The following is a 22,369-nucleotide window of genomic DNA, read 5'->3' as shown; positions in this document are numbered from 1 at the left end:
CAAATTCATCTCTTCTCAATAAAACGTTGTGTTGTCTTTATTAAACATCAAAAGAACCTTATTAACAATAATGAAATAGATAGAAATAGATTGATTGGGGGCTGGAAATGTGGCTTAGTGGTAGAGTGCTTGCCTAACACGCATGAAGCCCTGGGTTGAACTCCTCAGTACCACATGAACAGAAAAAACCGGAAGTGGTACTGTGGCTCAAGTGGTGGAGTGCTAGCCTTGAGCAAAAGAAACCCAGGGACAGTGCCCAGGCCCTGAGTACAAGCCTAAGACTGGAAAAAAAAAAAAAAAAAAAGATGGATTGCAATCTACAGATGGCTGGGTGCTAGTAGTTTATCCTGAAATCTTAGCTATTCAGGAGTCTGACATCTGGCGTTCAAATCCATCTTAAGCAGGAAAATCTGTGAGACTCTTGTCTCCAATTAACCATTAAAAAGCTGGAAGTGGAGGTACGGCTCAAGCATAGAGCACCAGCCTTAAGTGATCAAGCTAAGGGACAGCTCCAAGACCTTGAGTTCCAACTCTAGTACCAGCTTGCCCTTTCTCCACACCCCCTTCCCCCCAATAGATAGAAATCCGTTTGATCGTGTGATGACCCCGTGCGTGGGCAGGCGTTTCCATCACCTCCAGCTGCACCCGTGGGGTGCACTCAAGGGTAGAACGTGGGGTGCACAGGCCGTCGGGAAAGCCCCTGTGGACACTGGTCAGGTGTATTCCTTTCACAGGCCCCGGATGGGAGTTCATTCGTGCAGTAGTCCTGGAGAGACTTGAAAGAGGTTGTCCACCTCCTTTCAGCTCTCCAGAGGAGGTGGTGACCACCCCCAAACTCCATGCTGGAACATTAGGAGAGCCTCAGACCTGAACAGCAAGTTAGAGTCTCAACATCACCCTCGGTCAATGAAGCTTTTACAGAAGGGGGCGGAGCCTCTTGAGGAGGCGGGAGCTGAGCGTGAGTGTGCCGAGCCATGCGGGCCTCCGATTGGCCGAGACGGTTGTCCGTCCGTCTCTCCCCCCTCCCCTCTGCCCCACCTCCGGGCGGCCTCGCAGCGAAGCCGCGGGCGCGAAGAGCCGGCAGGCCGGGCCAAACCGGCGGGGGGGGGACGAGCCGCGGAGGCGTGTCGGGGCGGGGCCCGGACTCCGGGGCGGGGCCCCGGCCTCGCCCCGCCCCGGCCTCTCGGCGGCTCCCTCCTCCCTGGCGCCGCGTCCTCCTGCTCGCTCAGTTCTCACTCCACGTTCCACGCCGCGGCCTCGCTCCCCGGTGAGGGCCAGCCGCTGCGGCCGCCTCGCACGCGCCCGGGGCTGCGAACACCGACGCCCGCTCGCTCCCTTCGCGCGCTCGAGGTTCGGCCACGGCGGACGGGCGGGCGGACAGGCCGGCGGACCGCGCGGGGAGCCGGTGTCGCGGTCGGGCGGGCCGGCCATGGAGGCGGACGGGGCCGGCGAGCAGATGAGACCGCTACTCACCCGGGTAACAGCGCGGGGCGCGGGCGCCGCGGGCGGCGGGGACCCGGGGCCCGGCGGGGGGCCGGGAGGACGCGGGGCGAGGCAGACAAAGGCGGCGGGCGGCGTGGCGGGGCGGCGTGGCTGGGCCGCCGGGGTCCCGGGCGGGCGCCCCCTCTCTCCCGGCGGCTGCGCGCCTCGCCGGCCCCTTTGTGTGGCTGCCGGAGCGCGAGTGCGAGCGGCGGCTGGCGGCCGGAGGCCCCGGCGGGCGGCGGGCATCTCCGGTACCGCCCATCCATCCCCGCGCCGTGCGGCCGGGACGGCGTTCGTGGCCCGGTGCCCCCCGTTCCCCCCCCTTCCCCCGGTTCCCGCACGCTCTCCGGAGCGGGGCCCGATGCCTCGGAGGAGGGCTGCGTCTCCACCTGTCTGGGGCTCCCGGCGGTGGCGCGGAGTTGGGCCGGTCCGGCCTCCGCGGGGCGAGCCCCGCCGCCGGCTTTGTTCCGGGAGTCCTCGGGCCGCCGGTGACTGCCTCCCTCCTCCTCGTCTGGCCCGAGCCGGGGGAGGGAGAGGGCGGAGGCCGTCGGTGTCCCCCGACTCACGGAAACCCACCGCTGCGGGTGACGCTGGTTGCTGGCGCGTGGTTTGGAGGGGATTGGGGGGCCTGGGAGGGCGATCGCGGGGTGATGGGTGAGACACGTCGGTCCTCATGGACACTCCACGTGTCCCGCAGCGGCTGAGCAGTCAGTCTCTTCCTTCCTCGCTGGTGACTCAAAGGACATGGAAAGTTATGAATTTTCCTCCTTCCACCAACTTGTTGTTGTTGTTGTTGTTTTTAAACTCTCAGCCCAGAGTGGTTACAGGGGAAAAAAAAATTTCCAGTCTTTCTTCCACCACGAACAGGAAAATCGCGTTTCTCTCTTTTTTTAAGCAGCGTTTTCCTTACCACCGCCCCCCCCCCCCCCCCCCCGATTGTCGAGGCCTTGGAGAGCAGTCATTCGTTACCTAAGCGAGTGCACTCATGAGCTCTCTAAATATAGAGGACCGCCGTCTGTAGTCTGAATGCACGCAGTCAGTACGGGCCTGGGAAGAGCCTTCTCGGAGCTGGTAATGGAACACCAGAAACGCGGAGGGAATCTGCTGTCACGCTTTGTGTGGCCTTTCTCAATAACCTGTTCTGTTCTCTCGGAGTGTGCACGAAGTACACTGTTGCTCGTAATTTGCAGATTTTCACTTGAGCTGTAAAGAGCATCTGAGTTCAGGAAGCAGGAGGGAAACTGATGTGTTCTCGCTTATTACCTGCTTAGCTAGCTGAGGAAGTATAGAGGTCATTGGTCTCCATTCATTGGGGGTTACAACACTTGTTTAGAACCTGTTCTGTAGTGTCCAAAGAAACAGAACCAGCTTTTACCCCAAGATGGGGGTGGGGGAGTGGGGGGGGGGGGAGACAAATAACAAAGGAATTCCCAGGCTGTCTCCATGCTGTTATTAATGGCATGGCAGGAGAGAGAGCTTCAGAAGTTACACCTATTAAATCTTCGGGAAGGTGAGATGTGGATCTAGTAAACCTATACAAATTAATAATTGAAATCAAATTACAGTAAGCTAGCCAGTGTAAAAATAGAATGGAGAAACAGAAATAGGATGAAGTGATCGAGAACACTATGATTTGAAAACGGGGAAGAGTTTCTCATCCATTCCCCGCCGCCCCCCCCCATGAAAGTTATAAAAGTGAGGAACGATATTTGTTAGGTGTCACTTTTGCTTACCATATCCAGTAAACTGGAATTAATGTTCATGTCATCTTAGATGTCTAATTATGCAAAAACTTGAATAAGTTGGCAGCAGTTTATATTACTCTGAAACTGAAGTCCATCTGTTTTATAATTTAGGACCTTCGTTCTTCTGAATCTTTTTCCCCCCCTGGTCATGAGGCTTGAACTCTGGGCCCTGAGCACTGTCCCTCAGCTCTACAGCTCAAGGCTAGCGCTCTACCACTTGAGCCATGGCGCCACTTCTGGCTTTCTCTGTTTATGTGGTGCTGAGGAATCGAACCCAGGGTCTCATGCATGCAAGGCAAGCACTCTACCACTGAGCCACCTTTCCAGCCCTTCTGAAACTTTTTAATGTAGTAGGTATGGAACTCAGTGCCTTGCTCCTGGTAGGTAGATATTCTGCCACTGAGCTATATTCCCCAGTTCTTTTTAAGACAGGATCTGTGTAGCCCAGGTGACCTCAGTCTCTCAAGTACTTGAGATTATAGATATGTACCACCATGCCTTGATGCAGCTTTCTTTAGATTTGATTTAACAGAGAAAACCCCAATAACTCAAAAACTCAAAACCCCAGCAACTCATCATTGGTGCTTGTCTAGCATGTACAGGCTGTGTGGGATTCAATCCCTAGCACTGCAACAGATAAACAAAAGCCAAATCCCCCAAATTTATTGTTGTAGATATCGCTTAGAATTGATAATTGATCTAATTTTCTACTATAAGTCAATTCTGTTATAACAAATACCACTGATTAGAAGGTTAAGCAAACAATCTAGTTTATCTTTAGCAGAGATTTAACACAACTGTTACCAATTTTGATATCCGTGAAATATACTGTTCTATAATTTCTTTCCTTTTACAGATATTAAGTATCTCATGGATTCCAGGCACTGGGAAAATGGACAAACAAGGCAGGCAGTTTGTTTTGGCATGTGGAATGAACACAGTGATGGCATTTACATTCATTCCATTTATCAGTGCCAGCAAAAACACTTCATGGGTCTGTTAGAAATCTTTTTAAACAGTGATTATTAGAATAAATGAAAGGTAGTACTGGCCCAGTTTGAATTCATTTTGGAAGGATTTTTGTAAGTATGTATGTAAGCATTCTCTTTGAGGAACTGTAGTTAGCTTTTGGTAGTTCTGTCAGTGTGTCACTTCAGCATTAAGTTGCCTTTTGCCTTACTTTGATGTCATTGGACCACAGTCCATGGAGTTGTAATAAAGGAGGGACTGCATTCTGTCATCCATCCAAATGAAGCTGTAGGGTATTGAGTTGTAATGAAGAGTTGGTCATTTAGGTCGGGGAAATGTATGGGTTTTCTTTTAAGAGAGCCTAGGGAGTAGAAAATAGACCCAGTTTTGTTGTACTCCACTTCTGTTAGTTGAGTAGGTTAAAATCGAAAGCCAAAGCAATCTGGCGTTGGAGGAACCTGGTACATTATGTGGTATGTGGTGTGGTAACCAGTATATTTTACTTTGGTAGTGACACTTGTTAGCATCCTGTAATGGGTTGTTTTTCTTCCTCTTCCTCCCCTTGCTGTGTCTCACCACAAGTCTTTTTTTAAAAATTGTTTTTTTATTTTATTTTTATCTTTTAAGTAATAGTACAGAGAATTTTGATCAGTGTCGCCTTTTAGGCCTCCCTCATCCCTCCCAACCCCATGCTTCCCTCCGTTTTCTTAATTTTGTAGAATATGCATTGAGTTTTATAACTGCATTCTCCCCTTCCTCTCTTCATTTGTCTACCCCTCCCCGCTTGGTCCTGCTCTCCAGACACTTTCCAGTACCTAATTCCTAGTGTTTTATTTTGTTGGACTGTCCCTACAAGTTTTCAAATGAATGGGATCTTCAGCTGACAAAACGGCTCATTCATGAGGAGGATATACAGATTTCCATAGGGGTAATGCTTGGGGTTTCTACTGTACTTGCCTTTCCTTTTTGAGACAGGGTTTCACCATGTAGCCCTTGCTGGCCTTGAAATGTAGATCCTCTTCTTCCTCCCCCTATGGCTGGGATTACTGGCTGTGTAGTTGCTATTTTTTGTGCTTGGAGTGTTTTTCAGTTTGCCATAAAGCTTGTATCAGTAATAAGATATTCAAACATTCTGGGCTAACATGGAATTTGCTTCTGTTTTGTCTAAGAAGACACAACCTTGCAGATTTTGCTGGGATTTTACAGTTTGGGAGTGTTCGGGATTGTTTGTACTTCAGCTATGTTGCAGGGCTGAACATTGCTGGAGGACCGGCTCAGGCCTATCCCTATAGTGTGCTAGGTTGCGTAAACTGATGACATTTCTTCCAGAGGCTACACATTGCCACTCTATTAGAGAGTGGCCACGTCTGTACTTCTTCCAGGATTTGGATTAGAAAAAGGGTGTGATAATGATAGATTTGCAGTTTTATCTGGAGCTGATTAGTGCAGATAGGTTCAAGATTGGCTGTTGTAAGCAGATTTTCAGATTTCCTCTAAAGAGGATATTTTAAAATGTATTAACCTTTCTTAAGTCATGCTTTGGATGTTTTTTGTTTCCTTTTTTTGATTTTTAAAATTCAGTCTACAGAACAATCCAATTCATCCTGACATTTGCAACACATATGTAGTGTTTTTTGACCTTGGTAGTTTGGACTTTAATGAGCCTATTTTTTTTTTTTTTTTTTGGGGGTCCAGTCGTGGGCCTGAACTCTGGGCCTGGGCACTGTCCCTCAGCTCTTCAGCTCAAGGCTAGCGCTCTACCACTTGAGCCACAGGGCCACTTCTGGCTTTTTATTTTCTGCTTATGTGGTGCTGAGGAATCGAACCCAGGGCCTCGAGCATGCAAGGCAAGCGCTCTACCACTGAGCCACCTTCCCAGCCCTTTAATGAGCCTATTTAAGCAGCATTTTTTGGCAGTAGCAAAGGAAGCTTGAAGCACAATCTTTTTTTTTTCTAATAGAAGAGTTTCAGTAATGTTAAATATTCTTTTTTCTTTTGCAGTGTTATGTGGATTGTCATTGGGTTCTTCTGTTTACACTTTAGTCACTATGTAAACTATCTTCTGTCTTTGGATTCCAGTGTATTGCTTATTTTCTGTGAGACTGTCCAGTGTGGAGAATCTGTTGAATTGTATTGTCTTTGATTAGGAACGTGTGAAATGGATATACCATTGAAGGTAGATTCTCACTTGAGAAAATGCCTGTACCCTGTTTTATTTAGAGCTAGGGTGGAATTGTTTCTAAAAAGAGCAGGAAAGAAGGGAAAGTGATATTTAGTACATTTTCTCTCCCAGTTTGCTTTTTTTTTTTTTTTTTCCCCTCGGTCGTGGGGCTTGAACTCTGGGCCTGGCCGCTGTCCCTCAGCTCTTCAGCTCAAGGCGAGCGCTCTACCACTTGAGCTACAGCGCCACTTCCGGTTTTCTGGTGGTTTATTGGAGATAGGAGTCTCACGGTCTCTCCTGCCCGGGCTGGCTTTGAACCGCGATCCTCAGATCTCAGCCTCCTGAGTAGCTAGGATTACAGGCGTGAGCCACATATGTATAAGTAGCATTTCAAAAGTTTTTGCTTAGTGCATGTATGTACAGATTTATTTATTTATTTATTTTGCCGGTCCTGGGGCCTGAACTCTGGGCCTGGGTACTGTCTCTCAGCATTTCAGCTCAAGGCTAGCACTCTATCACTTGAGCCACAATGCCACTTCCATCTTTTTCTGCTTATGTGGTGCTGAGGAATTGAACTCAGGGCCTCATGTATGCAAGGCAAGCACTCTACCACTGAGCTACCTTCCCAGTCCCCAGAATTTTTTTTCTGATAGAATTATTTGGGATTTTAAGCAGGGTTTCACTCAGCTCGAGATGGCCTGAACTCAACAATCCTTCCACTTCTGCCTTCTGAGTACTGTGAGTTCAAGCTTGTGCCACTCTGCCCCGCTCAATAGTAATCTTTATTCTGGGAAAAGTATTGAAAACACACAAAAATCTTTTACTTTAGGAATTAATGTGTTCAGCAAAAGTTAAAACAAATTTATGTATAGTAATTCATTGAATGCTATGGTAGTACTACACATTTTTTTTTTTGTCGGCTATGGGGCTTGAACTCTGGGCCTGGGTGCTGTCCCTGAGCTCTTCAGCTCAAGGTGAGTGCTGTACCACTTGAGTCACAGAGCCACTTCTGTTTTTTTGGTGGTTAATTGGAGATAAGAGTCTCATGGACTTTCCTGCATGGACCAGCTTTGAACTGGGAACCTCAGATCTCAGCCTCCTTAGTAGCTAGGATTACAGGTGTGAGCCACCAGTGCCTGGCATGTTTTTGTTTTAAATTCTCTAAGAGGGGCTGGGAAAGTGCTCAGTGGTAGAGCGCTTGCCTTGCATGCCTGAGGCCCTGGATTCGATTCCCCAGCACCACATAAGCAAAAAGAGAAAAGCCGGAAATGGTGCTGTGGCTCAAGTGGTAGAGTGCTAGCCTTGAGCTGAAGAGCTGAGGGATAACGCCCAGGCCCAGAGTTCAGGCCCCACGTCTGACTCCCCCTCCCCGCCCCCCCCCCCCCAAAAAAATTAATTCTCTAAGAAACATTATTTGGTAAGAAAGAATTTATTTATTTATTATTATTTGGTCAGTTAGGGGGCCTGAACTCTGGGCCTGGGCACCGTCCCCCAGCTCTTCAGCTCAAGGCTAGTGTTCTACCACTTGGCCACAGTGCTACTTCTGTTTTTTTCTGCTGTGGTGCTGAGGAATGGAACCCAGGGCCTCATGCATGCAAGGCAAGCACTCTGCCACTGAGCCACCTTCCCAGCCCTGGTAAGGAAGAATTTAAGAATTTAAGAATATTTCACTCTTACACTTTGGCCACTAAGGTATTATCTTGACTTAGGAAACATTTTTAAATTTGAGCAATTTTAACATTTGTTGTGGGTGCATGAGGTGAGAAGAGATCGTGTTGGGTGAGTAGGGAAGAAGTGAGTTTTGTGAGAGTGGATTATTATATAGCTGTCTTCAGACAGATGAAACTTACAGCATTATGAATGAGCTAGGGCCAACTTGCAAACATCACCAGCCTTCCTGTGTGTGATACTGCTCCCAAGACCAGATGTGGCTGTAATCATGCCTGAGATTTCTATTACAGTTAGACCTTCTAGGGTTTTGTTTTTGTTTTCCTTCTCCTGACCATTTATATGTTCACATTCAAATTGGCAGCACAATTGTTCTTCTAGTAACTGCTTTGATCAAAAATGAAATGAAAGGCTGTCTATAAAAATTACTTATGCCTGTAGCTGGTGGTTTACTCTGAAATTCAAACTGTTCAGTAGGCTGAGGATCTGAGGATCATAGTTCTAATAAGCCAGCCTAGGTAGCAAAGTCTGTGAGACTCTTATCTCCAATTAACCACCAGAAAACCAGAAGAGATGTGGCTCAAGTGGTAGAACAACAGCCTTTAGTGTAAAAATTAAGGGAAAGTTACAAGTCCCGGAGTTCAAGCCACAATACTGGCACAAAACAAACAAAAAAGATTACTGAAAGTGGGGCTAAAAGTGCAGGCCTACTGCTCAGGCAGCTGTGATAAGAAGATGGTTTGTGTTCCAGACCAAACTGGGAAGCACAGTAAGACAGTGCCTTTTAAAAATTTTCTTTTTACATTATATAAAATGAATTAAAAACCTGTGCGTTCTCTCTCTCTCTCTCTCTGTCGGTCATGGGGCTTGAACTCTGGGCCTGGGCACAGTCCCTGAGCTCTTTAGCTCAAGGCAAGTGCTCTACCACTTGAGTCACAGTGCCACTTCCGGTTTTCTGGTGGTTTTTGGAGATGAGTCTCATGGACTTTCCTGCCCAGGCTGGCTTTGAACTGTGATCCTCAGACCTCCTGAGTAGCTAGGATTATAGACATGGGCCACCACCAGTGCCTGGCTAAAAACCAGCTTTCTTTTTTCTTTCTTTCTTTTTTTTTTTTTGGGTCCGATCGTGGTGCTTGAACTCTGGGCCTGGGCGCTGTCCCTCAGCTCTTCATCTCAAGGCTAGCGCTCTACCACTTGAGCCACAGCGCCACTTCCAGCTTTTTTCTTTTTGCTTATGTGGTGCTGAGGAATTGAACCCAGGGCCTCAGGCATGCAAGGCAAGCGCTCTACCATTGAGCCACCTTCCCAGCCCCCAAAAACCAGCTTTCTTAATCCCACAATAATGTGCTTAAAATATAAAAGAAAGAGATATCTGTATGAGAATCAGATGGTAACTCCTGGTACAGTTCCCACAGTTGTTTTGCTTGATCATGAATTGCTGCAATTTCCTTGTGAATGTATATTGTTGGCTCTATAATACCACAATATATGAATTTTCTGCTTGTTTTTTTTTTTTTATTAGCTTTGCATGGAAGTTCTCTGGGTTACGTACTAGTGTTTGGAATATTAATGCCATCATAGTTAACTCAGTCCTGTCTAGTTAAAAACTGAATTCAGAGTGGATGGGCCACAAGTTTTTTGCTTGTATACATTCTTTCTGGGAGAGAGTTACATAGCTTTACATTTAGATTTCCAAAGGTTTTTTAAATAATTAAAAAAACAGCTAAAGAATGTATTCTAAATAATTAGCTTAGTTTGGCTTTGTCTTTGAAGGCTCAGAGTTTTAAAAGTAATTCATAGTTTCATATTTTGCTTTAATAGTTGTTGGTAACTGTTAAATTCATTCTATAGCATTCCCTTACAGTTTATTTCTCAAAATACTAGCTTTATGAAGTAGGTTCTGCCAGAGAACCATTCTGTAGCCTAGTAAGTTTGGGAAAATGATCACACATGGTGATTGTAATGTGCTTACCTATGCTAAGGGATCTGAGGTGTTCTTTGATAATAAATAAATATATTAAATAGTGATGAGGAGAAATACAGCCATGTGAGATTGCAATTTACCACTGTTGTTACAAAATATGAATAGGTCTCTAGTATGCTGTGTTGTTACATGTCTAAGGAAGCTACCAACTGTATAGATGTATTTGTGATATCCTTTTTTTTCTGTGTAAGTCTGTTACAGCTCAGGAAAAATTTGAAAACTATATTAGAAGATGCTCTGGAAGCAACGTGACAGGTGACAGGGCAGTGTTTATAAGGCTTGTCCATGTTGAGTGATAACTACAGCTATAAGGAGCGAAGGTGATTTCTTTGTATTAAGAAAGCAGTGTGTGAGTGGGGAAATCAGAACATCAGAACAGGTATTTGAATTTACTGGTATTTGGAAACTAATGAACATGTTGCCATAGAGAAGAATGAGAATAGGGATTGAAACTGGAGTAGGAGCAAAATTTCATAGTGCACCACTACTTTTCTAATTTTGAGCTCTGCAAAGATACTACCTACCTATTAAGTAATACAGGATGGTTTATTAAAGTGATTTATGTCATGGCTTGATGAGTTTCATGAGATGGATGACTCTTAATCTATGTTTATGAATATCTTTTCATGTAGAGGTACTACTTGAATACTAAGCTAAATACATACCTATCAGTAAAATCACATGTGTATTTCATAAGTAATTATATATGACATACATATGTGTCTTTGCAATTTTAAACCCTCTCTGTCTAGAGATCTGATTTAGTGAGGTTTAAGAAGAAGGCAGGAGGGCTGGGAAGATGGCTCAGTGGTAGAGTGCTTGCCTTGCATGCCTGAGGCCCTGGGTTCGATTCCTCAGCACCACATAAGCAAAAAGAAAAAAGCCGGAGCTGGTGCTGTGGCTCAACTAGTAGAGTGCTAGCCTTGAGCTGAAGAGCTGAGGGACAGCGCCCAGGCCCAGAGTTCAGGCCCCACTACCGGACCCAAAAAAAAAAAAAAGAAGGCAGGATGTGGGAAGGGAACTCTTACCAGATATTCAATATCTTAGATGTAAGGAAATAACTCAGTGATTATTAAATTTACAACTTTTTATTGTGATCTTTGTGCTTACCTTTAGGGTCTTAAGCTTGCTGGGCCTGTGCTCTACTGCTTGAGCCAACTTTGTAGCCCTACTTTTTGTTGTTTATTTTGGAGATGGAGTCTCCAAGACTTTTCTGCCTGATTTGCTTCATACTGTGATCCTCCAGCTCTCAGCCTCCTGAGTAGTTAGGATTACAGGTAAGAATTATTTGCATAGCCAGGATTGTAGACAGTGGTAAAGTGCTTTTCTAGGAGGCATAAGATAGTGAGTTGCATCCCTAGCACCACCAGAAACTAAACCAAACTAATAATAACAACCCCTATCCCCAGTTCTAAATTGAGTACACTTGTAGGAATTACTGTGTTCTTTGGTTTTTACTCCAGAGGGCACCCTTTACCTTGTGTTCCCTGTGAGTGAATGGTTGTATAACTTGGCAGGACCATGGGGTTTCAGGTTCTTCATGTCGTTACACAGATATTGTTTGTAATGTTACCTCATTAAAAAGAAGTTAGAATTGAACCTACAGAAATGATTCCATTTGGCTAGGGTTTTTGTTGTTGTTGTTGTTGTCAGTTGTGGGGCTTGAACTCGGCCTGGGTGCTGTCCCTGAGTTTCTTTGTGCTTTCTTTCTCAGGGCTGGTGCTCTACCACTTGAGCACAGTACTACTTCTGGTTTTTGAGTGGTCAATTGGAGATAAGAGTCTCATGAGGATTTTTCTGCCTGGGCTGGCTTTGAACCTCAGTCCTCAGATTTCAGCCTCCTGAGTTTTACCTAGTTTTTAGAAGCCACTATTTAGGAAAAAAGTAGGATTTCCTCCCCCCCCCCCCCCCCCCCCCCGAAGTGTTCTTCTTGAAAGCATTTTTGCATAAGTGAAAAACTTGTGTGCTATTCAAGGACTTTTCAGGCCAGTGAATGGAGCAGTGAAACTCCACTGAAAGTTGTCTGTCACACTTATCTAACGCTAGCACTTGCCAGGAGAAATGTCATGTTTTTCACATGGATGTAAATTCTAAGGTGGTATTTATGGTTTTGCCCTTTGCTTCAGTGCAAGTCAGTGAAGAGCAGGTAACTGTTTAGAGAAAGCCAGCTCTGAGTCATTAGGTTTATTAGATTTCTCATTTAGACTCTTACCAATATGAACTTAATGGATAGAGAGATTTTCTAAAAAATTTCAGGCCCTCTAGTTAGAGGTTAAGTTGAGATTTAAGCTCATGGTTGATGCTAAAAACTGTTTGTCTTCTTGTTTTTCATTTCTCATTAGCATGGTGGGATCTAAGGTGCTGTTTCCAGTACCATTGAACATTAACATATGTAGATTAATTTTACTTGCTGATCCTTGAGATCTTGTTTTGTCTTCTGTCAGTTTAACTACAAATGTTTTTCTTTCTATTTAAAAAACATTCATTGGACTAGGAATGTGGCTTAGTGGTAGAGTGCTTGCCTAGCATGATGAGGCCCTGGGTTCGATTCCTCAGTACCACATAAACAGAAAAAAGCCAGAAGTGGTGTTATGCTCAAAGTGGTAGGGTGCTAGCCTTGAGCAAAAAGAAGCTCAAGGACAGTGCCCAGGTCCTGAGTTCAGTTCCCAGGACTGGCAAAAAACAAAAACAAAAAACAAAAAAACCACACAAAATCTCCACATTTATTACTGTAACTTTTGTGAATTAAATCGGTGATATTATAGAAATTTAATCTCAAAGATATTTTCATTCTGTCTCCAGATCCCTTGAGGGCTGGGAATAAAATTTTCAGGAGTATTGCTGAATTTTTTAATTAGATTGATTACAGAGCTTGACACATAGAAAGCAATAGTATCTGTTCAGTGAATGATACTATTAGGGCTCAAATGTTTTAAAATTAAAGGCTTCCAGTTCGTTTAGTCAGCTAGATTATATAGCTTTTTTTTTTTTTTTTTTTTTTGGTAGGTCATGGGACTTGAACTCTGGGCCTGGGCGCTATACCTCAGCTCTTCAGCTCAAGGGTAGCGCTCTACCACTTGAGCCACTACACCACTTCTGGTTTTCTGTGTGGTTTATTGGAAATAAGAGTATCATGGACTTTCCTGCCTGAGCTGCCTTTGAAACTCCATCCCCAGATCTCAGCCTTCTGGGTAGCTAGGATTACAGGTGTGAGTCTCTGATGCCTGGCTTATATAGCTTTTATATGTGATATTAGCCATTAAAATATGGCTTGCTGTAATGGCCAGAAGATGGGAATCTTTTTTTTTTTTTTTTTAACCATGGTTCCATCAAGGGAAAATATTGAGTAGTGATTGCAATTTTGACTTCAAAGTAAGAGTTATGGGCTTGTTTTGGTGTTGTTTTTGCAGGGTTTTGAGTGTGCTGGACAAGCAATCTATAACTGAGCTATAAAGGATATTGAATTTTTTTTTAGTCTTGAGAAGGGTTTAACCTATTATTAAGCAAGACTAAAATGAAAATTTGTTTCAGTTATTTTCACCAGTCTTAAATACACTTATATTGTTGGAAAACTGACCATTTCCCTTAAATATAATGCTTGTACAATTTTTGTTCAATGTTACATGCTTGTAAAGTATCAGTGATGGGAGATTTCAAGTCCCAGATCATACGTTGGTTTGAGGTGGTGCTACTTTTGTTCTTTAGAATTATTGTATGATTCCCCTTCTCCTCCGCTTTCAGTTTTGTGTTCTGTTTGTGAATCTCCTTCCTTCCTAGACTGCTCCCTAACTTCCAGTCCACGAGGAAATGAGTAAACAGGTGCTCGAGCCAGCCTGTGTATTTTCTCAGTGGAATCCTTCAGTGATATTGACTACTTACTTTTGCTTTGCTTGTAATTGTGTCAAGGAGGAAATTGCTTATCCTTTTGCACATGCCATTAGCAGTATGGCAACTGCAGAAGATTCCCCTAGTATGCTGTTTTTCTGTTATGAGCCTGTTTATATCTGGGCAAATCGGTCTCCTTTTTGTTTGGAATAAGGGATTCATTCAGACTAAAAATAGCCTACATTCCGTCTTTCATTTTAGTTTGTTGAATTTTATTCAGAAATGGGAAATTCAGTTATAATTACAAACTCAAACCTTAGAGGTGGTAGCAAGTCCATGGTGGGGTTTCAGACACACCCGAGTTTCCTATTTATAATTTGCCACCAAGTGGCCTTGAACAAGGAGCATCTTTTTCTTCAAATTGATAATCCTGTGGACTCAGCTTCCTAAGTGCTGGGATTAATTACAAGAGTAAGCCACTATGCCAGTTTCATCTAACACTTTTGAATCTCACTCTTCTCATTTGTAAGATTAACTCAAGGTCTGGGCACTGTCCCTGAACTTCTTTTATTCAATACTAGCACTCTACCACTTGAGCCACAGAGCCACTTCTGCCACTTCCAGCCTTTTCTGTGTATGTGGTACTGAGGAATCGAATCCAGGGCTTCATGCGTGCTAGGCAAGCACTCTAACCACTAAGCCACATTCCCAGCCTTCTTACCTTGTTTTAACTGTTTTTCTTTTGTAATTAAGTTTCTTATCAGCTCTATATTGCAATGTTTAATGCTTAAAAGTAGGCATGGGGTAGCTAGCTCCTAGTTGTGAGGCATGATCAGAATAAATTATGCTTTGTAGGAGAGACTCATAGGCTCTTCCCCCCTCTCCCCTCCCCCCAAGTTGTTATTGAGACAGGATCTTATTGTGTGGCTCAGGCTGTCTTTGAACTTGGTGAGATGATAGGTGTGTGTTCAGATATCAACCCCTACTATATTGTCATATTTTTCTCTATTGCTTCTGTAGGGTTTTGTTGTTTTTCGGTGCCTGTAGTGCAGCTCATGCTCTTGCTTTTTTAGAAGTTTTAGTTATTTTTTTTTTAATTTAATTTAATTTTATTTGTGAACATACTGTACAGAGGGGTTACAATTACATGGGCAGGATAATGCGTACATTTCTTACCAAGCATTGCAGCCTCCTCCTTTGTTTACCCTTCACCTCCCTTCCCAGCCTCCCCCTCAGAAGTTTTAGTTTTTAGCATATATCAATTACCAGCTTCATTATGACAACTCAACATATATTGGCTATTATCATCACATATTATTCTCTTTGCATTTCTTATCTCAACGAGTAGAGCATTATTCCTTTGGTTGTTTGGTGGTCGCAGCGTGGGCATTGACTGTCCTGTCTTTATCAGCACTAACTCCAGTGGATTCAGTGTTAGAGCCATCTAGAGTCAGTCCACTTCTGTCTGCTTTGATTGCATAGTTCAGGCTTCCTTATTCTTTCACCAGGACTTTCTACTTGGCTCCAGTCTCTCCCAGCACTGCTGCCCCCCACAATTGTCTACAGTGTTGCCTTGCAGAGGCACAGTGCTGATTAGTTTCTTCTACTGCTTGTTACATGCACTCCATTGCTTTCAGACTGAAGATTTATTTTTTTATTTGGATAGTGGGGCTTGAACTCAGGGCCTAGGTGTTGTCCCTGAACTCACTTGCTCAAGGCTAGTGCTCTACCACTTTGAGGCACTGCTCCACTTACAGTTTTTGAGTAGTTCAGAGGAAATGAGAGTCTCATGGGGATTTTTTTTTTAAACCAGGGCTGGCTTTGAACGTCATCCTCTGATCTCAGCCTCTTGAGTAACTAGGATTACAGGTGTGAGCCCTCAGCACCCGTCTTCAGAATGGGTCTAGAGCTCCTAAGTCCATCTGCCTTTCTGACTATTCCTCTGGTCTGCTTCTCCCTCCATTTCTACAATTCAAATCGATGCAACCCACTTTGAACATACGACATTTGTGATTTCTGGCTTATGTACATTGGATCACTGGCACTGAATGATTGAAGATACAAATGGAAGTATGCTGAGGAGTAAGGAGAGATTGAGGTCTACTTATTTTAGCATCCATTTTACACTGGGAATTGACTTTCCATTCCTGTATTTACATTTTTCAGAGATTTAGTGAAACTCCTCTTTATTATAAGTTTTCTCTCCTCTGTCAGCTTTTTTCTTTCTTTTTTGTTGGTTCTGGGGCTTGAACTCATGTGGGTCTGGGCGCTGTCCTTGAGCTTCTTTTGCTCAAGGCGAGCACTCTACCACTTGTGCCGTAGTACCGTTTCCAGCTTTTTTTGAGTAGTTTATTGGAGGTAAGAGTCTCATGGATTTTCTTGCACAGGCTGGCTTTGAACCTCAGCCTCCTGAGTAGCTAGTATTATAGATGTGAGCCACTGGCACCCTGCAGCTTTGCTTTTAAAAATACCGTGTTAGGGAATCCTGTTTAACTGAGGACCGTCAAGATGTCTTTTTAAAAAACTATTATTGAGGTGTTGTCCAGTGGATTACTGTTTCATAAGTCAGGTAATGAGTACAATAATTTTTGGACAGTGTCACCGCCCTCCTGTTCCTGCCTACAGGATTTTTTTAAAGTTGTTTTTCTTTACCTGTTTGCCTTTTATAAGCATTAATTTGATTACTGTTGTTTGAATCCATCTATTTTTATCCACATAAAAACAATAGCTCACCAGGTGTGGGCACCAGTTTGAGGCCAGCCTTGGTAAAAAGGTCTAATGGTGGTACATTCTTGTGGGCCTCGCTATGTTAGAGGATCTCAGGCTGAACACTGCCCCAGGGGTAAAGCAAAAAGACTGGGGATATTGTTCAAGTGGTGGGACACCTGTCTTAACAAGTGAGGAGGCCCGGGTTCAAATCTCAGTACTGCTTTCCACCCAAGAAAAGAAATTCTTGTTTAGAGAACAAACAGGGACAATATTGTAAATGTTTGGGATTTTTCCTAACATGGGAGAATAGAATGTCAAGTAAGATACTATTTGCTTGAATTAGTTAAATAAAAGCACCTAACATTTGTTACATTTTGTTCACCATGAAGATGATTACCTTGTGAAGTAATTCACTTGAATATGTCTTACTAATAATACCTATATCCACACTTTAAAAGGAGCTAGTAACTATCAAAGAGTAAAATGGTAATCATTGGTGATAAGTGGCAGACTTGCCAGTTGACCTGCATAACCATTGGCAATATTTAATTCTGAATTCTGTTTACTATTACTGTTTCACAATTGACAATTCTTACCTCACTAAGTTAAAACAGGAACTGTGTGAGGGTTCTAGGCAGTTCTAGCCAAGGTTCTGTTGGTTTTCCTGGAGTCAGAAATTTATTTAAATTTTTTTTTTTTCTCTTCAAAAATAGTGTTCTGTCTGACATCCAGGAAAACCTGAACAAATGTTCAGGATGACTAAGAAAAGGCCTCGGAGAGTAGAATCTCTAACTTCCACCTTTCTCACCTCTGACACACACTTCTTTCTCAGGTCCACTTGAAGCCACTCTTCTGGCTGCATCTGCTTCCGTTTCTTCTGTCTTCTCGGTGCAGAATCCCTAGTCTGGATCCTTCTAGGTAAGGTTAGGACTATGGATTTTAATTAACAGATTAACCAATGGCTGGCTGCATTGTGATATTCTGCATAGAGCCAAGTCAATGATGCTTAGTGTGTTCAGTGGATTTGCATGAGTTAATGTAGAAATAATCTGCTTTCTCTGCTTTTGACAACCACTTTGAAATGAAAAGTTTAGGGGTTTGTAATGCATATACAAAACAATTACCTGTTTTTTTAAAAAGACATATATGTACCTAACAGTTTCTACTAAAACTGGAATAGTTTATGGTAAAAAATGATTTATGTTACATCACTAGGATTCCTTCACACAGAGAACAGATTTTTTTTTTTTTTTTTGTCAGTCATGGGGCCTGAACTCTGGGCCTGGGCACTGTTCCTGAGCTCTTCAGCTCAAGGCTAGTGCTCTACCACTTGAGCCACAGTGCCACTTAATTTTTTTCTGCTTGTATGGTGCTAAGGAACTGAACCCAGGGCCTCATACATGCAAGGAAGCACTCTATACCACTGACTCATCTTCCCAGCCCCCAGATTTTTTTTTTTTTTTTTGTAAAGCTTTTTCCCATTTTTCAGTGGGACTGTTTGAATTCAGGACCTTTCACTTCTAGGCAAACACTCTCCATTGAGCTACACTTCCAGCCCTACTTATTTCAGTAAAACTCTTAAATGCGAGTTCAAGGTGTATTTCAGTCTGCAGAATTACTTTATTTTATTTATTTGTTTTCCAGTCCTGGGGCTTGAATTCAGGGCCTGGCCACTGTCCCTGAGAGCTAGCACTCTACCCTTGGGCCACAGCACCACTTCTGGCTTTTTCAGTTTATGTGGTACTGAGGAATTGAACCCAGGGCTTCATGCAAGCTAGGCAAGCACTCTACCACTGAGCTACTTTCCCAGTCCCAGATTCTTATAAGAGGATGAAAGATGAAACTCCAATTTGTGTTTTCTGTGTATGTATTAATACTGATTTTTTGAGGAAGAATCTAGTAGATGTAAACTTTTCCTCACAGGGTCTTAAAAATACAGGAAATCAGTGGTATCTCCTACTTATTTTTAACCCAGCAACTTGTGATGGGTGGGAGAATTCGAGGTTGCTTTTCCCTTAAAGTGACATTTGTAAATTCCAGAGACATTTTAGATTTTCATAACTGGGGAGATATTTTAAGTTTGTGTGTGTGTGTGTATGTGTGTGTGTGTGTGTGTGTGTGTGTGTGTGTGTGCGCTCGCGTGTGCGCTGCTAGTGTCTAGAATAGAGACTGAATAATGGTCCTAACCAATGTAAGGGCACCCTATAATTGTATAGGCCCCTATAATAAAGATATGTCTATTCCAAAATGTTAGTAGTGCCAAGAGGGAGAAATCCTGTCTTAAGGATTAGAATCAAGGATCATAGAGCAAGAAGAGCAAATGTTTCACAGTAGAGAAGACCAATAATGAATTTTGGAGTTGAAGTGACTCAAGCTAGACATTGGTGCCTCATGCTTGTAATGCTAGCTACTCAGAAGGCTGAGATATGAGGATCCTGGTACAAAGCCAGGTGGGGCAGACTAATCCAAGAAACTCTTTTCTTCAGTCAACTAGCAAAAAGCTAGAAATGAATGTGTAGCTGAAGTGGTAAAGTACCAGCCTTGAGTGGAAGAGGCTCAGCAAGAATGAGGCCTAGAACTCAAGACCCAGTATCAGAACCAAAAAAGAAAAGAAAAAAAAAAAGAAGTAACTCTTCACTGGTTTGAATGCCTTAGAGGAAGTGAAAAAAAGCCACATTTGTATTTGTATTGAAGTCTTAAGTTTAGATATACCCGAGTTTTACTATATATATATATATATATATATATATATATATATATATATATATACACAAAGTTATATATAGGTATACAAAGTTAATTTTTTTCCTGGTCTCAAAAAATAGTAGTCTATGGGGCTGGGAATGTGGCTCAGGTAGAATGCTTGCCTTGTATGCTTGAAGCCCTGGGTTCGATTCCTCAGCACCACATAAGCAGAAAAAGCTGGAAGTGGCGCTGTGGCTCAAGTGGGTAGAGTGCTAGCCTTGAGGTGAAGAGCTGAGGGACAGCACCCAGGCCCAGAGTTCAAGCCCCACGACCAACCAAAAAAAAAATAGGCCGGGTGCTGGTGGCTCACACCTGGAATCCTAGCTACTCAGGAGGCTGAGATCTGTGGATCGAGGTTCAAAGCCAGCCCGGGCAGGAAAGTCCGTGAAACTCTTATCTCCAATAAACCACCAGAAAACCCAAAGTGGCGCTGTAGCTCAAGTGGTAGAGCACTAGCCTTGAGCTGAAGAGCTGAGGGGGACAGTGCTCAGGCCCAGAGTTCAAGCCCCACGACTGACCCCGCCCCCCCCAATAAAAAATAGTCTTAACAATGTAGGCAGAAACATAATCTAGGTTTCGCTTCAAACTTAAGATCCTCCTGTCTGAATTTTCCAAGTGCTGTTTATAGTTAGGAATTAATAGGCCTAGCTTATTAATCCGTACTTTTATTTAAATCTTTTAAATAGTTATTGTAGCAGTGATATACAGAGGGGCTCCTGTTTCATAAGTTAGGTAATGAGTCCATTTCATTTTGGACAATGTTTGCCCTTTGTGCTCTCCCAGTTTGTCCTCGCTCACAAGTTGTAGAGTTCATTTTCAATAGAGTGTCTAGTGAGTACCACTGCTGCCTTTGTTCACCCTTTGTCCCTCCATTTTCTCTTGTCACCCCTACAGGACAGATAAACGAACAAACGAGGTAAAAAGGAAAGGAAAAAAGACCTTTGAGTCCATTTAGATAATTATTTTATATGATCAAAGGTGTTGCACCTTTGTGTTCCTCCCCTAAGTGTTCAACCATATTTTTACTTTAATTATATATTTAAACTAGTTTCAGTTATATTTTAGTTCTTGCCAATCAGATTATTTATTTAAATATCTTAAAGTGTTTTTGTTATTGTTGCTAATTGGAGATAGAACTTTGGACTTTTTTGTCCAGACTGGCTTTGAACTTTCATCCTTGGATCTCTGCCTCCTAAGTAAATAGGATTATAGGCACCTGGCTTATGTAAGTTCTAACCAGTTGTAGTCTAAGATGAACCTATATCTTTGTGATAAACATCTATTATAAATACTATAACTAAATTAGCATCTTCTCATTGCAAATAGAACTGTATCATTTTTGTCCCTGGCATTTTTATTAAATGTAAAGTATTACTATTTTTGCAATGCTACTAGGTATTGAATCCAGATTGCCTTGCATGGTAGGCAGCTGCTTTACCACTGAGCTATTCCTTCCACACCCTAAAGTTTTATTCTTAAGGAAAACAGAGGGACTGCAACACAAAGTGCTTAACTAGCATGGATGAAGTCCTTGTTTTAAGCCTCAGCACTACAAAATAAGAGAAAAGAGAAAGCCCTACTGATACTGGAACTAGCTGCTGTTGCTGCTTCTGCTTCTGTCTCCTTCTCCTCTTCCTCCTCCTTCTCCTTCCTCCCTCCTCCCTTTTTCTTCATTCTTCTTCTTTATTTGTCAGTTCTGGGGCTTGAACTCAAAGCCTGGGCACTGTCCCTGAGCTGCTTTTGCTCATGGTTAGTGCTCTACCATTTGGGCCACAGGGCCACAGGGCCACTTCCAGCTTTTTCTGTTTATGTGGTACTGAGGAATTGAACCCAGGGCTTCATGCATGCTAGGCAAGCACTCTACCACTAAGCCACATTAGCCAGAAGTAGATTCTTAAACAATGTAAAAGACAGAAATATTAAGTCAGGTCCTGATGGCTCTTGTCTATAATCTTAGCTACTCAGGAGGCTGAGATAGAGGATTTTGGTCTAAAATCAAACTGGGCAGAGAAATGGGAATCTATCTTTAGTTAACTAGCAAAATTGCCAGTGTCTTAAGTATTAGAGTGCCATCAAAAAGCTGAGCCACTGACAAGCCTCTGAGTTCAAGTCCCAGTACTAGCAAAAAAACCCACCCAACCAAACAATAACCCTTGAAATTTTGAGTATGTGAAACAACTTTAAAAATGACTGTAAACTTACTTCTTTATAGTATATAGATATTAAATGTTGCATATAAAGTACCCATATGAAAAATTTTGCTCTGCTATAGTCTGTATTTGGTTAATATGTTGAATGAAATATTTAATAGTAGGTTGCCCCCTTTTCCTCCCCTGTTGGAGACAGGGTTTCCCTGTGAAGCCCAGGCTGGCCTTGAACTCATTATCTTCCTGTCTCAGCCTTCTGAGGTCTGTAGATATAGGCATATATCTATGGACATTGCCCTAAGTTTTTAATATTTTTGTTATTTCTAAAAGTAAGCACGTAGATTTCATAAAGCAGCTTGCCAGAGAACCTTTTCAAACTTGGACTGCTTCAATTCACTCACCATATCCATAGCATGAGAGACGTTTGGATTTCTCATTGTAGCCACTAGGTGGTGGTGTTATGACAAAGTCTACCTTAGGTGGTGGTGGACAGGGAAATAGTAGCCCAAATGAGGCCTGGGGGAGGGAGCAGTGATGTTGAGTCTGTGTGAAGGCTGTGGGTTGACTGTGTGCCTTGCTGAAGCATGCTTACAATGAGGCAGGTTTTCATTTGTTCCACAGGAGGTTTTCCTTCCTCTTTTCTTGACCTGTGCCTTCAGATTTGCCTGTGGAAAGTAAATGAAGGTAAAATTGTCATGTTTGTTATAATTATGCTGACATGTTAATGTTTTTATAGTGATACACTTAATTTTATTAGCTCTCACTGACTTGCAAGCAGTAAATATTTAAAAATAAGTGAACATTTTTGTGATTTTACTTACAATTCCCTCTAAAACGTGTTTGAGTACTGGTGGGTGAGGCTCCATTGGGAGCCCTGTGTGCAGCAAAAAGGCATTTGAGCCAATAAAATAATATGGAGAACCAATAAAATTAT

The 22,369-nt window shown here is 43.1% G+C and overlaps 1 protein-coding gene across 2 annotated transcripts in view; it reads left to right on the top strand.

Moving 5' to 3' along the window:
• Nucleotides 1–1,344: 1,344 nt before the first annotated feature.
• Nucleotides 1,345–22,369, top strand: part of Slc4a7 (solute carrier family 4 member 7) — a 91,547-nt gene continuing 70,522 nt past the window's right edge. For both annotated transcript variants that reach the window (XM_042680291.1, XM_042680290.1), the window contains exon 1: nt 1,345–1,477. In XM_042680291.1, coding sequence (XP_042536225.1) covers nt 1,430–1,477 — 48 coding nt within the window. In that variant the 5' untranslated portion in view covers nt 1,345–1,429. The remainder of the gene's footprint in view (nt 1,478–22,369) is intronic.

The sequence above is a fragment of the Dipodomys spectabilis genome, unplaced genomic scaffold, assembly GCF_019054845.1.
Source record: "Dipodomys spectabilis isolate Male_0828 unplaced genomic scaffold, ASM1905484v1 ptg000054l, whole genome shotgun sequence".
NCBI lineage: Eukaryota > Metazoa > Chordata > Mammalia > Rodentia > Heteromyidae > Dipodomys > Dipodomys spectabilis.
This window is presented reverse-complemented; position numbering and strand designations above follow the sequence as displayed.